This window comes from Xyrauchen texanus, chromosome 29 (genome assembly GCF_025860055.1).
Source record: "Xyrauchen texanus isolate HMW12.3.18 chromosome 29, RBS_HiC_50CHRs, whole genome shotgun sequence".
Classification (NCBI taxonomy): Eukaryota; Metazoa; Chordata; class Actinopteri; order Cypriniformes; family Catostomidae; genus Xyrauchen; species Xyrauchen texanus.
In genome coordinates this window covers 23,190,388-23,208,690 of record NC_068304.1, presented here as the reverse complement: position 1 = coordinate 23,208,690, position 18,303 = coordinate 23,190,388, and the positions used below count along the sequence as shown (strand labels likewise).

The following is an 18,303-nucleotide window of genomic DNA, read 5'->3' as shown; positions in this document are numbered from 1 at the left end:
ACTGTTGATTATTTCTTTGCCAGCAAATAAATCGTAACAGAATTTCTCAAGACCTGCAATGAGTTTCTTTATTTGAATAATATCTTAAAACTCACTGATTTGAGTAAAGTTTTAGATTACATTTATTTGATGAATTTTGGCATAAGCCCCGTCTAGCAGTCCGAATTTGTTGTAATCGGAACCATCAGATCGTGCCGGAGATGGGGGGGGGGCGAGGAACCTACCCCCGTGCAGGACAGGACTAGACTGGTGGCAGTGGGGTGATTTGAGTAAAGTGGTGGAGGTTGCCTTGTTAGCACACTGAAATAGCAATGTGATAGATTGTGAGCAAATTTATAAGGCAATGGCTTACATGTGAATGGCTAGGAGTTACAAAGTAATATTGTAGTAACCATGACTGCTGTCACCATGGTTTTCTGAGCAGAAATCAAGGTTTTGATACAATTAACCATGATTTATAACAATAATACTGTAGTTTCTATATAGTAACCATGATTTTACTATATATTGTAACCATGACCGTAACCATGTTTATATTGTGGTTACTATGATTTTACTACAAATACCATGGTTAAACATGGTTTACTGTTGTAAACCAATGATTGTTATTTAAGGGCAAATGTGTTGAAGTGTTTACCAAATACATTATTCTTTGGATTTGGCAATAATATATATTTTTTGAACAAAGCAAATACTGAACATACCAAAACCATGACCCTTAAACCGGGATACAAACCGAACCATGAGAAATTCAAACCGTTACACCCCTAGACACCACATACATTTTAAGTGTTGACGTCGTGAGTCCAGCGTCTAATCGCTCTTGAAGAAATATGAGAATTTCATGTATGGGGCAGTTCACTGGGTCTTTGCCATGTGAAAGACACCAATCACCTTCCGTTTTTGCACATAGAGGCATCTCGTGGACAGTGCTCTGGCCTGTAAAATGGTGTTCATGACTAAATGTGTCAAGTACTGCTCCAGTTTTTCATAAAATGTCTCATAGCCTTTGATTGTTGCTGAGCAATTCTATTCACAGAGCCTCCAAAAAGAACAGCTGGAAACACTGGAGCATCAAACTGAGTGGCTTTTCCTGCATCACATGTTTCCGTGAGGGTCAGCCAGATGTGACAATTCAAAAACACCAGGTTTCTCATTGACTTGCCAATGGCCTGTGCAGTGACATTTGTGGCTCGCAGCGCTAGGTCCGTAGCTTTTTGAACGTCTCTGGATCATAGCTTTGCTCATTTATTTGTTTGAGAAGCTTAGCTTGGAAAACTTGGAGCACTGTCATCGTGTGGAACGCTGAACCAGTTTGGCCCGACACCGAGGATGCTCTTCCAGCCAGTGCGAACCTTAGTCAACATGGCTTAGAAAGATGAACAGGGTGTTGAATAGGGTGCGCACTAGTGTTTTGACAGTTCGTTATGAACTTCAGGGATGAACGAGGCAGATCTAAGAGACACGTTCACTTGACAGCAAGCGGACAGCAGGAGCCATTCATCAAGGCGAGATTGTGTAGGTTCCTCTAGAGGAGACCACTCGATATCGAGCTCTTCGACCACCCTTGAAAGGACGCGAAGCATCTCCATGTCAGTGGCATGTACACACTCCATGCCCTCGCTGGGGAAGGGGAGGTAGCGGCATCCACTGACCACTCGCATGATGCAGCGAGAGACATGACATCGTCATCACCCCCAGCGCCAGAACCATCGAACGTGACGAGGCTGTGTGCTGCTGTGTAGGGCCATAGCTTGTCACGCACATACAGTTGAAGTTAGAAGTTTACATACACCTTAGCCAAATACATTTAAACTCATACATTTAATCGTAGAAAACATTCCCCATCTTAGATCAGTTAAGATCACTATTTTAAGAATGTGAAATGTCAGAATATTAGTAGATAAAATTATTTATTTCAGCTTTTATTTCTTTCATCACATTCCCAGTGGGTCAGAAGTTTACATTCACTTTGTTAGTATTTGGTAGCTGTACGGTTCCAATGGTCAGGGAGGAGGCAGGAACCGGCAGAACAGTCAAAGTTCAACAGTCAAAGACACATAACACAAACACACAAACTGCTGCATCCGGCTGGGCCTTATCCCTCTCTTTGGCTGATTAGCCAGATTGGACTCATGGCATGGCATTGTCCTCCTCCTTGTCACAGTAGCATTGCCTTTAAATTGTTAAACTTAGATCAAATGTTTTGGGTAGCCTGCCACAAGCTTCTCACAAGAAGTTGCTGGAATTTTGGCCCATTCCTCCAGACAGAACTGTTGTAAATGAGTCAGGTTTGGAGGCCTCCATGCTCGCACATGCTTTTTCAGTTCTGCCCACACATTTTGTATTGGATTGAGGTCAGGGCTTAGCGATGGCCACTCCAATACCTTGACTTTGTTGTCCTTAAGCCAACTTTAGAGGTATGCTTGGGGTCATTGTCCATTTGGAAGACCAATTTGTGACCAAGCTTTAACTTCCTGGCTGATGACTTGAGATGTTTCTTCAATATTTCCACATAATTTTCCTTCCTCATGATGCCATCTATTTTGTGAAGTGCATCAGTCCCTCCTGCAGCAAAGCACCCCACAACATGATGCTGCCACCCCCATGCTTCACGGTTGGGATGGCGTTCCTTGGTTTGCAAGTCTCACCCTTTTTCCTCCAAACATAACGATGGTCATTATGGCCAAACAGTTCGATTTTTGTTTCATTAGACCAGAGGACATTTCTCTCAAAAGTAAGATCTTTCTCCACATGTGCACTTAAAAAACTGTATTCTGATGGCAGTTTTGGAGCAGTGGCTTCTTCCTCGCTGTGCAGCCTTTCAGGTTATGTCGATATAGGACTCGTTATACTGTTGATATAAATACTTGTCTCCCAGTTTCCTCCAGCATCTTCACAAGGTCCTTTGCTGTTGTTCTGGGATTGATTTGCACTTTTTGCACCAAAATACATTCTTCTCTAAGAAAAGAACGCATCCCCTTCCTGAGCGGTATGATGGCTGCGTGGTCCCATGGTGTTTATACTTGAATAATATTGTTTTTACAGATGAACTTGGTACCTCCAGGCATTTGGAAATTGCTCCCAAGGATGAACCAGATTGTGGAGGTCCAAAAAGGTTTTCTGAGGTCTTGGCTAATTTCTTTTGATTTTAACATGATGTCAAGCAAAGAGGCACTGAGTTGGAAGGTAGGCCTTAAAATACATCAACAGGTACACCTCCAATTCAGTACACCTCCTATCAGAAGCTAATCGTCTAAGATTGACATAATTTTCTGGAATTTTCCAAGCTGCTTAAAGGCACATTTATCTTATTGGATGTAAACTTCTGACTCACGGTAATTATGATATAGTAAATTAAAAGTGAAACAATCTGTCTGTAAACAATTGTTGGGAACATTACTCATATCATGCATAAAGGAGATGTCCTAAACGACTTGCCAAAACTATAGTTTGCTAATATTAAGACTGTGGAGTGGTTAAAAAATTGGTTTTAATGACTTCAACCTAAGTGTATGTAAAGTTCTGACTTTAATGTATCGGCATTGGCGAGTTACTTGGAGATTGAGGGGCTCGCAGAGTGTGTGCAGGCACGAGGACCTCCTCAAATCCATCCTGCTCGTCCTCATGGCCCCGCCGTGCCTCCTCGTGTGATCCCTCGGATGTCACAGAAGAGACGGTTGGGAGGGCGTGGGAGGCTGCCTCGTCCCTCAGGACAATGGCAATTCACGATTGAAGCATCTTGAGACTCATGCTCTCGCAGTAAGGTCAGTCTGTCTCCATGAGAGCTGACTCCGCATGGGCATGGCAGCCCAGACAGTGAATGCAGCTCTCATGCTGATCTGAAAGTGGGATGTGCCTCTCACACAAGGAACACTTACAGAACGACATCTTACGTGAACACGTAAGGGACTCTTTTATATATGTGTGTATATGTACACCATGCTGGGGGCTCCCCGGCCTGAGGCATCTCAGGGAGGAGTGTAGCGTGGAGGAGGGCAGGGCCATGCAGAATGACGGACGCCCGGACCCCAACCAGCCTGATGCGAGCGAGAGATAAAGGTGACCGGAGACAGAAGCTCGAGAGAGAGAAATAAAGGCGGCTGCCCTGTATGTGTTTGTGTGTCTTTAAATATGATTTATAATTTTAAGCCAGTTCTCGCCCCCTCCTTTACCTTGTACCCCCGTTATACTTACTATTTGAGCCAGATAAATGACATCAGATAACAACCAATGTATTGCAAAAGGTCAGTCAGCCATTGACACACTCCCCGGTTCTGTAATTTGCAACACGGTGAAAGTGTAGATTATAAATATAAATCTAATCAAAGCAAGTATTTGCCATGTCAATGAAAGTCTGTAGCCTAAACATTTCTACCGGCATTCAATAGAATAGCCGTTAGCTGGGTTTGCTAATGAGTTCAACCATGATAATTTGGAATAATGAGAATGGACTGATATCAGCATGGCTGAGTGATGCTGTTGAGAGCATCTAAGAGAGGCGAGGGGGGGATAAGGGACAAATGGACGCCACATATCTGCTGTGAAGGTGATATCTGATTTCAAGGAATCCTTACATGCACACTGAGAGGCCTGTATTCAGAACACCAGTGTAGGGTCACTTTGTAAGATTTCATTACCTCCAGTTGGAAAAGAAGAAGAGAAAGAATGATTTAATTATTTTAATTACCTGCAGCAGCTTTTTCATTTTGAGCACAAATAGAATTCAATTTGAAACACAACAGGAACTATTAGGACTTTCTTCATGCAGGACAACTGTAAATACAGATCTTCATTCGTCCAAACTATTGCCTTTGTTTTTCTACCTTTATTTTAATTGATTTTGACATACAAGAGGAAATGCCATAACAAATCAAATTTAAAGGAATTAAAGGAATGCTCCGAGTTCAGTACAAGTTAAGCTCTATCGCTCTAGCATCTGTGACATGTTGCCGATTACCACAGTAAATGCCTTAGACCTGTCCTTCGGTTTATAAAGTTACAGTATAGGCCCTACGTTTTAACATGAGACTAGTGTAATAACTTCACTTACCTATTCAAAGTTATAATCTTTCAACTCCTGTCATAACTATGTAAAGCTGATAAACACTGCAACTTTCACATGAAATGCACAAGTGTTATGAATGCGGGAAGCAGGAGAAGGCAAACGGGTGGTAAGGATCCAAATGCGGTTTATTTCAAAATAACAAATAAGCAAAACACAAAGAAAAGTCCACGAGGGGAAAAACTAACTCAAATACAAAAGAACAGACAGCAAAACATCCACAACGAAAAAGGAACCTCAAGCGAACAAGAACAACATACAACAACCAACAAGGGAATGGAGGAACAAACAGGGTTTAAATACACAAGGACACAATAAAGACTAAACGAGACACAGGTGAGAACAATGATGTGTGCAGGCAGTGAGGGAGGCCGGGAATTGTGGGAATTGTAGTTTTCAAGGAAAAACTGTACAAGGAAAACATGACATGGAATGTGATCCGTGAAGGGTGAAACAGACAACACGGGGCAGACAACACAGGAACGTGACAACAAGGATACCTGAAAGAGACTGTTTAAACAATGGAAATAACCTGAAGTTCATCCACCTAGAACAGAAGTTCCATCTCTGAAAAACTATTTAGACTATACAGCTCTAATAAAAAATTAAAATGTATATAAAAATAAATTAAACACAGAAATACAAGGTGCATATATTGTTTACAGTAAACAAACTTTGTTGTTCATTTTAACAATTATTTGTCAGCGGTAACCGACAGCATACCACATTTTGCATGCTGTCATTTGAGCTTGTTTTGTACATTGAATAGTCAGTTAAACAACTTTTTCCCAATAGTATAAACATAAACACAGCAAATAAACGATCTATATCCTAACCTATGCTTTTCAAAAATGTAAGAGAACTTTCAGTTGTTACATCCCTGGACGTATTTTAAGTTTATTTTTATTTGTGATCATTTGTTTGTGTCTTTTTGTTGGGGAGGTGTTACGTTGTAAGACGTATTCAGTGTGGTAATATTGTATCGGTTTTGGTTGTGTATTTTGGGGTGGGACTGTTTCGTTTTGCATGTCTGTTTTTCCCCTGGCTTTTCTCTTCTCTCTCATTCTCACTCTCACTTTAATCACTATCAGGTGAGAGCACTAATGAGGAGTTCTCCTGATTGGTCAGGCTGTGAGCTGATGGAGGAAAAAAGCTGCTGGAAAGGTTCAGTCTCCATCTCCCCTCTCCTGGTTCAGATGTGTTGTTATACTCTTGTTTGAATTGTGTATCGCTTGAGACCGCATTTGTGCATATTGAGTGAACTGATGTTAAAAGGTACTGTCCTAATTCAAGTGTGCCTTGGACTGATTACATTGGGAGCATTTATTGGGAGTTGGGTGCCATTTTTGTTTCAATATCAGTTTTCTCTTGTTTTTGGATAGGGAGTTAGAGTATGTTTATGCTGTTTATTTCAATTTTCTTTTCTAGTTAGTTGAATCCCTTTTTAGGAGTTTGTTAACTTTTTTTTTTTGTTGTTTGTTTGTTATTTTGGCTTTTGCCCCCTCCTGAAGCCTTTTTGCCTCCCTTCTCATTTAATATGAAATAAATGCCTTATTTTGCTTTCCAAAAACTAGACTATTTTTGAGTGCTGGGACAGAAGGGGAAAAAAAATCTTCTTGTTATGGTTTTCCCAACCCAAGACTGGAACTAATCATAACAATCTATTAGAATTTAAATGTGTGTGACCGTGCCGTTACACACAATTTCTGAACTGAAAGGTGAAAAGGACGAAGCGTGCTGGTGGAGACCTGAAATTGTGGAACAACAGTTGTTCTTAAAGACCCCTGCAAGTTGCTGAATGGACATGCAGTAACCACTGAGGAGATGCTCCATCAATCCTGCACTGCTACTCAGTAAACAAAAGGGCTTGCTTGAAACCCAGAGCCTCTGAAAATAGAGACACAGATGGGATCTCAGCCAATTTTAATCAGACAGAGAAGTGGAAAGGATCCACAAAGGGAAATTGCATGCAATGCTTCACCTGTCGCCTTGTGTGTTACTGAAGTTGAACCAACAAGTACCAGGCACACACATACCAAAAGTGCACATGCTTCTCTTCGCTCAGGCAAAGTGGTCTCAGTCTAGTGTACTGGTACCGACTGTGGGCCAGAATTGAGACAAAGACCACAGCCCTGAGCTTGGTCATGAAACTGGTCCCAATCACACATCCATCAGTGGAAAGCAATACAACTATTCCCCTGAAACGGCAAAGCTTGGCCTTTCTCTACAGATTGTGGTGGCGAGTTGGAATGTGACTTTTGATTTGGTTTCTCGCTTGAAATGTGAATATATGCTGCCCAATGAAAAAGTAGCATAGGATGTGTTTGCGCTACTAGAGGGTGGCGAAAGTTAAAAGTGAGAAAATGGGCAATTTTTTGTGGTGCAGGTATTGCTTTAGCACAATTTATTCAGATATGTAAATGTGTAGGTGTCCCCATGTGAAGCACAATTCTCCAGGAGTAAAGGCAAGGAGAAAAGTAAAGAATGAAAACAAGACAGAGCTGTTGAGAGAGTGGAGTCTTGATTCAATAAATAATTGTTCACACTCTTTTAAGACAAGCTACGTTAAGTACAAAGCAAAGGCAAAAAAGCAAGTATTCAACTACAATACAGCTACAGGCAAGCAGCTTTTTACACAGCCATACAGACAGTCTGCAGAGGTTATTTATATACAGAGACATAGTAAGAAGTAAGAGACAGACCACTTGTAGAATTTCAGTAAAAATAGCCAATTGCCTTTCACGTAAAGTCAATGCATCTTTATTGCTATGGATCATGTGTCCTCATTAGCTGGCTTTAATTTTTAGGTTTTTTAAATGCCTGGTTTTAGCTAAAGACACTATATATTATACTATTTTTGTCAGATTTTACTGGTGATCTGAGGTTTTGGATATTTCGGTATTTCCCCATTCAAGTAGATTGTACTTGTCCCGATTAGCAGAGGCAGGACCCAAATGCAGAGTGAAACAAAAAGAGTTTATTAATACCAAAAACAAAGCCAGAATCACAAACTACCCCATAGGAGAAAAAACAAGGTCCAGGGTGGTAATAAAGCCTGAGCGTACATCGTAAGGCAAGCACCAAGTGATGCACACAACAGGTGACAATACGAGACAAGACACCTGTGCGAGACTTCGGCCACAAGTAAAACCATCTTAGACAGAATTGACCAAACCCCAGCACGCGACCGCGCATAGCGCATAGTGTGCCTAAAGTCACGAGAGACAGACAAAAACTACTGATGTGAGTGCATGTCGCCAAGATGACATAAGAGCAATGCACTCCAATAAAAGGCAAGACATTGAGTATGAGTGTCCAGATCCTGACACCAAAACCGAACCAGACAGGTGAGTCAGGATCCAGACACCATGCTCCGAACATGAAACATAAGACCAACCAAAGAACGCACAGCAGGGAAGCCACAACCAGAAGCCACACGCTCACGCAGAGATACAAAATTAATCACAACACCAACACAGTACAAGAGTGTCAGAATCCTGTCACAACAACAACCCAGACTGACAAAGTGACAGGATACTGACAGCACTTGCCTGCCTATTGTGTAAACAGACAATAGCTGCAAGGAGCATTGCCTAGCCCTAGACGGCCGGCAAATGTACAGACTTGAATTAAAGTTACTTTGGGTAACTTCCTCTCTGTACATAGAGTTAATCTCAATATAGTATCTTCTTTCAGAGTGGTACACTATATCATATGAGAACACAAGCATGTGTTTTTACAGATAAAATCAATATTGCTGAATACTGATATCCTTTGGCTATATTGGTGTACTGTAGAACTCCTACACAGATCTTTACATTGTGTCTCAATTAAGTCATACCGCAATACTGCCTTCAGCCAGAATCAAAGTCTCCAGCCCAACTGATGGAAGTCCAGGGCTGATGTCTCTGCTATTGGTTTGGATGTGAACCAAAAAGAGAGTGAGAGGTCTGTTTAGCTTATTTCTGCTCTGCTTCTTTACTTCAGAATCATGGCCACAAAAAAAGATGACGACTGTGGGTGATCTCTGCAGCTAGAGTATATGCTGCTCCACTGAGCAGGGACAAGGCTGCTTTGTTGGGGCCCTTCATGCACTGGGTCGGAGTCCTCCAGAGTGGCCGGAGGGCCTACGTGGGAAAAGCGGCAGATTGCCACTGGCTTGCGCTCCTCATCAGTAAGCGACACAAGGATACCTGCTGATGCCTGAAACATGATTGCGTGGATGTATTTGTCTCTGCATGTGTTTGTGGTTGTCCTACAAGACACATCAAGATGCTATGCTTTTCTTAAAGGGATAGTTCACCCAAAAAGGAAAATTCTGTAATTTAATCTCTCATGTTATTCCAAATCCATATGACTTTCTTTCTTCCTTTTCCATTTTCTTTACAATAAATGTGAATGGTGTAGGGCTGATAGTCGACCAAACATTACGCGATGAGAAGAGTAATTTCACATGCTATATATACACATTACTTGGTAAAGAAAACATTATTTAAAGTAAAGTAAACATTACTTGGTCGATCAAGTTTTGATTGGGTGGTTGGTTGAAAAAAAATTTAAATAAAAGAAAACCTCCACAGGAAACTGACGAACACCGGTATTACCGCTGGTTGGACACTAGGTGATACTATGGGGTACTTTTCATTAAGAAGGGTTAGGGGTAAGCCTAAACAATAAAACAAGACACCTTGATTTCAAACTTTTCTCTTATTTTAACCAAAAATTTTAATGAAACTGGAACAAAATTAAGTGCAACTAAAATGTGTGTTATTCAACTTTTTTTTAACTGTTTTGAACCTACTTTGTCTGTGCATTCTCTACCGGTCTGGTATTTCAGTGTCTGGGAAAATTCATGATATATATATATAGATATATATATATAGATATTAGGGCTGTCGATTTAACGTGTTACTAACGTGCGATTAATTTTACAAAGATAGCGCGTTAAAAAAAATTACGCATTTAATCGCAATGCTTTCCTGAGAGATTCAAGCTTGTAGTACCACCTGTTTATTCCAGAGGGCAGTAAGTGAAATTTCAGATGTGTGAGCAACACGCAGTTTATTACAGTGAACAAAACATTAACAACTCTTCAGTGGACACACAACATAAACGTGCGAACCAAGGGATTTCAAGATGTGTTTAAAGATTGAGTATTAAACAATATTCAACTTGACACAGTGACCTAAACATTTTACTTATATGATGCAACACACCCGAGACGCGACACAAGCATGCCTGACGCAGGTCGTATGGTCTTTACCTCACAAATATTTAATTACCAACAAGGTTAAGGAGGTGTCCTTTAAACTGTTACACCGTTTTTACCCAGTCAATCTTTATTTAAGAAACAAGCTCCCTGAAATAGACCCACTTTGCTCCTTCACTAATGCTGTAGATGAATCTGCCACTCACATTTTTTGGGAATGTGTCCATGCTGTAGTATTTTGGATAAAATTTTGTTTGTTTGTACGTACCTCTATTTTAACTTGACGTTTTATTTGGTTTACACAGTTTTGATAGCTTAAGTTAATATTTTCTGATTAATCTGTTTATTTTTCTTGCCAAGTTTTTTTTTTACATAAGTGTAAATTTCTGTCTATAAAGCCCCTATTTGCACTTTTTTGTAAAGACTTAAAATATGATTTAAATACTCTTTGTACCTCCAACAACTCAAAAGAATTGAAATGAACTATGTAATGAATATAATGTCTTGGCATTATTGTAAAATATATCTGTAGTATTGTGTACTATGTATACCCCTGGCTTGTTTCTAAAAAAAAAAAATGTCTGACGCAGGTGTACATTGACGGTCCTTAAACAAGCCCTCATAATCTCCAACTGATTGACAAATTCACTTGTGTTATGGATTGCTGTGAACTGTATGCCAATGATTGACTTATGATGAATAATATGGTTGTAAACAATACATTGTATTCTAAAGCCGCATTTTGAATGGTCTTATCAATGATTAACTCTTCTGCTACAAGAATGCAATGCATTTTTTTATATATATATAATTATTTAATATTTAAAGATAACTATTTATAATTATACTACAGGGCTGTTGAATGCTTGATTCTGATTGGTTGAGAACGTTCTAAGGTGTGCAATTATTTTCAGGGAAACGCACGGCTAAAGTAGTTCCAGGCAGGTCTTGACTGCATTACAGTTCCATATCACTTCACGTAGTCAACTGTAATAACGGAAAATAGGATACAGTTCATAACAAGAAGTGACAGCGACAAATCCACTTCAACTTCAAGAGGAAAAAAAATGACAGACTATTTTGATTTTCCGGAAGTAAATTTTAATATTTACGGTGAACATAAACATTTTAACAACTGGGCGACCGCAGTATTGGATAGCTCAGATGAAAAAACAAATAAACGGAAGAGGACATCAAAGGCAGCCGGCAACAACAAAAGACATAAAACAATCAGCGAAGAACAGCTAGACCGACTCGAGGGCTGAAAAACATGAAGAAAACACCAAAAAACAACAGCTTGGGCTGTCAATGTGTTTAACGTGCAGTTTAATTTTAATAAATAAATTCGTTCGAAATAACGAATTAATTATAACGTATGAATTAATAAATAAATTAAATAATATGACGCACATGATTTTCTGTCTCATTATTGCAACCTCTGTCTCTCTAATAACTACACTAATAACTGCATTAGTCTGCTGTCAGTGGCTCAAACCTCCGTTCCTAACTCTAAAATGACGTTTTGGAATTAGCAATGGAGGCAGATTAGATGCGTAAGAAATTAGTCCTACATACAAGAGCGTTTTAATGACAAAAACTTGACAAACGTCTAGAATCACATCATCTGAACAATGACGCTTCGCGTCGTGACCGCATTACCACCCCGGGTGTGCATTATTTTTCGAATAATTAAACGGCCCGTCGTCAATTATTCCTTACTTATGTGAGGGGCTTTCTCAGCAAATATTTGTATGTGCGATTAAGTAAGGAATAATTGACGACGGGCAGTTGAATTATTAGAAAAATAATGCACACCCGGGGTGGTAATGCGGTCACGACGCGAAGCGGAGTAGAAAAATTATTATTTTTTCTCCGCGAAGCGGAGTAGAAAAAGTATTATTTTTCTAATAATTCAACGGCCCGGAGTCAATTATTCCGCTTATACTACAGTTACCACACCTCGAAACATTGTTCAGATGATGTGATTCTAGACGTTTGTCAAGTTTTTGTCATTAAAACGCTCTTGTATGTAGGACTAATTTCTTACGCATCTAATCTGCCTCCGTTGCTAATTCCAAAACGTCATTTTAGAGTTAGTAACGGAGGTTTGAGCCACTGACAGCAGACTAATGCAGTTATTAGTGTAGTTATTAGAGAGACAGAGGTTGCAATAATGAGACAGAAAATCATGTGCGTCATATTATTTAATTTATTTATTAATTCATACGTTATAATTCATTCGTTATTTCGAACGAATTTATTTATTAAAATTAAACTGCACGTTAAACTGCACGTATTTTCCGTTATTACAGTTGACTACGCGAAGTGATATGGAACTGTAATGCGGTCAAGACCTGCCTGGAACTACTTTAGCCATGCGTTTCCCTGAAAATAATTGCACACCTTAGAACGTTCTCAACCAATCAGAATCAAGCATTCAACAGCCCTGTAGTATAATCACGATTAATGAATCGGGACACCATGTAATTAATTCAATTACAAATGTTAATCGATTGACAGCCCTATATATATATATATATATATATATATATATATATATATATATATATATATATATATATATATATATATACTGCAATATCCAATTACATCAGCGGGATCGTGAATATTCTTGCTTTAGTGATTTTACATTGAAAATTAAATTCATTTATTTAAAAAAACGATCAATACATTTCTAAATTCAAATTGCACTCCAAATGAAACGAAAAAGCAATTAAAATAATGAAGTGATCAAAACAATGATATATATATAGATATATATATAGATATCTATATATATATCTATATATATATCTCTATCTGGCAAGAATCCGTCTAAACATGCAGGTGGAAACTTCCACAAATGAAGACATAAAAACAATTATGAATGTAAAAAAAATAATCATTATAATGATTAGAATAATCACTGAAATATAAATCATGGTTCGAGGTGAACGTGTTTTTGTATTATTTTAGATATTTTGTATTATTTTACAGGATGCAGATCACAATGAACTGCTCTGTGGAAGTGAACTAAACTCGAAAGCACCTCCTGAGCTCAGGTCATTTGCAGCACTCATTGATGATACTGTTCTGGCAACAAAAAAATTCAGAAGACAGGAACAAAGAAAGAGTGAAGCTTTTGCATGCCTCTGTTACACGAGACTGCATTGCCTCAGAACAAACATACATGCACATAGGTGCTTTTCTGTCATCTGTTCTTAATAATATAATAAAGTGTTATTTAAGCGCGTGTCTGTGTGTCTATGGGCAAATTATTTGTAATATTAATTTGATAATTATAATAATAAACTAATAATAATAATTTAATACATGGGAAAATTATTCAAATATCGTCTTGACATGGTCAAAGACATCAGCTATCGTCAAGCCCCGTGATCGTCGTCTGTCTGCACAACTCTAATGTGCATTTCTCTCTATAAATTAACAAAATGTTCAGACAGTCTCTTGCTGGTTTTTCTGACACATTCATAATCATTACCGCTTTTGTCAGTGTCACTGTGGCTCGCTTCTTGTGTGTGCTTGTAAAATGTATAATTTAAAGGCACATTATTACAGTTTACTATTTCTCTGAAATGTCGAACAGTGTTAGCAATGTTACTAATAACATCCTTTCTCAGCCCTGGAACTTAAAAAATGTTCTGATGCTATTTAGTACAGCATGCGTGAGTTTTGCAACACAGAACATTGTGATTTCCCAGTTCTTTAAATCACAGAGAGAAAGACACAAAGCCTTTGAGAGGGGGCAAATCATCCTCTTTAAAAGCTGTTGAAATGAGGCAAAGCTGACATAGGGTGGATGTTACATAAGAAGAGAATGTGTCCATTCATTTTTAATGCAGGTGAGGGCCATCTAGGTGTAGGGAACAGAGCAGATGGCATGCTGATGGAGGACCATGGATGGCTTTGCATTCTTCTGCAGCTCTACCATGGAGGTAATTCACCAGCAGTCTTAACAGCATGAATAAAAGATAACTCGGCCCAGCTGACTCCTTTTATGCCATTTTAACCATTTTAGTAAAAGACTTTTGTGCAGTGGCACAAAAATTTGTGAATCTCACTCAAGAGCTTATGTCAGTACTTTTGCCAAATCAGGCTTTACAACATTATTATGAAGTGCACGTGAATTTGAATGCTTTCCGGAGTGTAGATAAAACTATACAAACAGCTGAGAAAAATGTAAAGAATAAAAAATGATTTATTCATTATGTGCTAATTTGAATTTCCAGACTTGTCAGACTACAATGCTTGCTTTGTATTTTTAAGCTAGTCAGTCTGTATGCACAATAGCTGCAGGAATTCATAAATAAATCTAAACAATATCACAGCAAATGTTTTGAATCCATTCTTGTTCTCTGCTAACCGATGGTCTTGGCCTATATAACTGGAATGTTGCTTTGACAAATGAGGACAGTGCCTGCCTGGCAAATCCTGCTTCCTGTATGTTGAGCACCATAGTAGTATGGTTGCGTTTTGCAGAGCACTCAAATGGCCAGCTGGGGAGGCTTTATGATGAGTAAACAATTTTATGCAGTGTATAAAGGGAAAATTGTACACACTCATTAATTAAGCCACACATGAATGGTCAACAAAGAAAATGGATCCTCTGTGCCATGTGCCCGTTCAATGATATGTGCCCCTTTTTCAGTTGCGGTATTTAAGTGCAACTGGACTTATCAGGGACAACAGACATCCTGAACCCTATCAATGCTCGCATGAGAAGGAAACTGTTACATGATATCCAGATATCAGCTTATCCCCTATGGAACTATGGAACACTCATGCTGAACATTTGTGTGTTGATCATTTATGTACTTCAGCTATCAATATACTAATAAACTGTTTAGTATATTAGTATTTTTAATTTACTATGAACAATGGCTACATATTTGGTGTGAGGTATTCAACGTGCAAACATTAAATATAACTTATATTTATATCAACCCATAACATAGGCTATGTTTGGAATATCATAAAACTTTTAATATTTTTGCATATATAGTATGTATACGAAACAAATTATGCACATTTTCAATATGCATGGAATAATTAGTCATAATTGTTTTTTTTATTTCGACTTAAGCTCACTTGATTGAACAACCAAAAATGTAAGATATTTTTACACTAAATTGAATTAGAAATCCAAATTAACTATATTTCTAAGATGATAACTGGACACACTCACTTGAAACATGATGTGGTCATGTGACAACACTACAGCTTTCCACTGTTATTGCTGCATAATGCCTATATATGACTTACCATTTAAAAAAAAAGAAACTGTAGGCAATGTACAGTGTATACTGCACGGTAATCAGTAAGCAAGCTTGTATTCCATTTTGAACATAACAATAAATTGCAGTGGACACAAAGTGTCAAGCAGTCATTTTTTTGATCTTCAAAACAATTAATCAGCCCCCACTCACCTCTACGATGTCAGAATTGGTTCTGCTCTCATGGGGCTCATTGTATTCTGTGTATTTAAGCAGGACTTTGTCCATGTCAGTGCTTGCGTACTGAAAAAGTTTGTTTGAGCTGTTGAATATGATCAGGGCAATCTCACAGTCGCACAATACACTCAGCTCGTACGCTTTCTTCATCAAGCCAAACTTCCTCTTTGTAAAGGTAACCTGTGAGAAAACAGGGAAAACAAGAAGAAAACATGTTTAGTAAAATGTAACAGACAGACTAGAATCATTGCCTTCATATTACTTTTTAAGAAGGCCAACAGACAACCAATAGAAACTTCCTACTGCGTGAAATCTTTAGCCCAATAACACTTCTTTCGAAGGAAAGGAAATCTTATTTATCCTATACCTTGAATCAAGTACCCATAAATCATAATATTTCTACTGTAGAGAGTTAGACCATTACAATGGTTTGTGACTGTCCATCAGGATCTGATAAAGTCTAATTGTTTTAGTTGTCTCTATCTATCCTAGGCCATGTTACTGTGAGATAATGAGTCAGGCAGACGGCAGAGTTGCCACACTGATGTCATGGCAGGTTAGACAGAAGGTCAGCAGGAGGAACGTAACAGTGGCTCCACAGCCTGTACAATCAGCCCATTAAGGAGACAGCGGGCTCCATCACTCCTGCCTGCATCCTCTGACAGCCTATTCCTGCAGGGCCACCGCTGTAACACGAGCTGGGCTGTACACTTCTGCAGGTCATACATACACACCTATAGCAACCAGACTTTTCAAGAGATTGCCAGCTATTATGCACAGGGCTTGTCTGTATGTAACGTCTCAGAGACATTGCTTTGCATGTGATGTGACTAGACAGTGGGCCAAGCCAAGCATGTGCTCTATTATCGGCAAGAAGCTCATTCAGGAGCTTTCAAATGCCCAAAAATGAATTATGTATTTGTTCAGCTCTCATGTTTAACAAGTGTAAGCAAGTAGCAGATTTACTTTCATAATCTAGGAGCATCAGAACAACATCATGGATGAGCAAATGAACACTAAAGATGAGCAGGATGTGTGGTGCACATGGCAAAATTTACAGCGATGCCATGGAAAGCTGTGCGGAGGATGCCATGGAAAGCTGTGCTGGAGGCTAAAAAAAGTCAGAATGTGAATGCGCAAGAGAGAGGGAGAGTAAGAGAAAGCGAGAGAGGGCTGCATGATTACTTCCGCCAATTTCACTGACCTACTAAGCAGAGCTGAGCAGATGAGCTGTCTTTGTTCAACTTTAATTGGTCACAGCTTGCAGGGACCCTCATTTCAAATGGTATAATGCTATATAATCCAATGAGCAGCACAGTATCTCAGAATCCATACTGTCTTCTGTCCAGCTGTGCAGGGGGAGCTTCACATGTTTCACATTACAAGTGATTACAGAGCTTAATTGTGTTTTCAGCTTAATACTATAAATGTTCTGGTCACCCAATGCTTGCACATAAAAACACTATCAAATTGCAACCACTAGCAGCCATATTGTACTCTTTTCAAGCATTCAAGCATTTTATTTTTCCCAGCAGTTTCTTGCACCAAAACAGTCATAATTTACTTTAATATGTTCTATCATCTCTCTGAACAGGCTGTTTTAGTGACAGTAACTTTAAAGAGAATGCAGAGAAAAAAACTGACCCTATTTAATTAAAGATGCAATATGTAACAATTTTCATGTAATATTCACCCTTTTTTTTTTTTTTTTTGCCACTGTGTAAATGGCTTGTAACGCAACTTAAAAAAATTAGCCCTAAGCTAGGTTGCCTATTAAAGCCTGTAGACTGATATTCATGAGAAGGGCATGGGTTGCTTTTGCCGGGAAAATCCAAAGGATGTGAAGTTTATGCACACTCTCGAGAGCCTTGCTTCAGTGCTTCTCTTCCACTATTCAACAGCGAAAACACACTGCAACACTAGGTAACATTATCTTAGAGATGGAATCCAGCAAACATCCAGCTCCCAGCACAACACAGACTCCTAATTTTTTTTTTTTAAATAAATATCCACTGTATCCCCGGATCATAGTCGTGCGAATACAAGAGTGAACATCGGCAGGGCATTTGATTCCTGGAGGGACCTTCATTTTGTTTTGGGGATTAAAACCGACGCTGAATTATTATTGGAAAGGTAAGCTTACATAACTGCAAAGCATGTGAAATATAGTGCCATTAGGATTCTGTGTAATTTTAGCTAACTTGATCTTGCCTGCTAACACTGACGAATTGCAAGCTATCTTGCTTTGTCACATTCAAATAATTTCAATGATGTTCACTTTATACTAAAAGTATACAGTATACATTTAAGCAAATATGCTGGTTTCGTGTTCATAGTACAATATATGACATACAAAACATACAATAGTGCAACATAACAGTGCAACAGTAAACTGTCTGGTATAGTGCAGTAGTATGTAGCTGTATGTGTATCAGTATGCTATGTTAGCTGATAAGTAGTTTTAGTTTAATCTCAAAGTTTGTAGTAAACCAATCATAACTGTGAAATTTTAATTATGCTACCTCATCTGTCAGCATGATGCTGCTGAATCATGTTAA

The 18,303-nt window shown here is 38.8% G+C and overlaps 1 protein-coding gene across 10 annotated transcripts in view; it reads right to left on the bottom strand.

Moving 5' to 3' along the window:
- The window catches only part of mef2aa (myocyte enhancer factor 2aa), a 140,238-nt gene that overhangs the window by 69,489 nt on the left and 52,446 nt on the right, over positions 1-18,303 (bottom strand). For all 10 annotated transcript variants that reach the window (XM_052097092.1, XM_052097096.1, XM_052097097.1 and 7 more), the window contains one exon: positions 15,722-15,925. In XM_052097092.1, the coding sequence (XP_051953052.1) occupies positions 15,722-15,925 (204 nt within the window). The remainder of the gene's footprint in view (positions 1-15,721; positions 15,926-18,303) is intronic.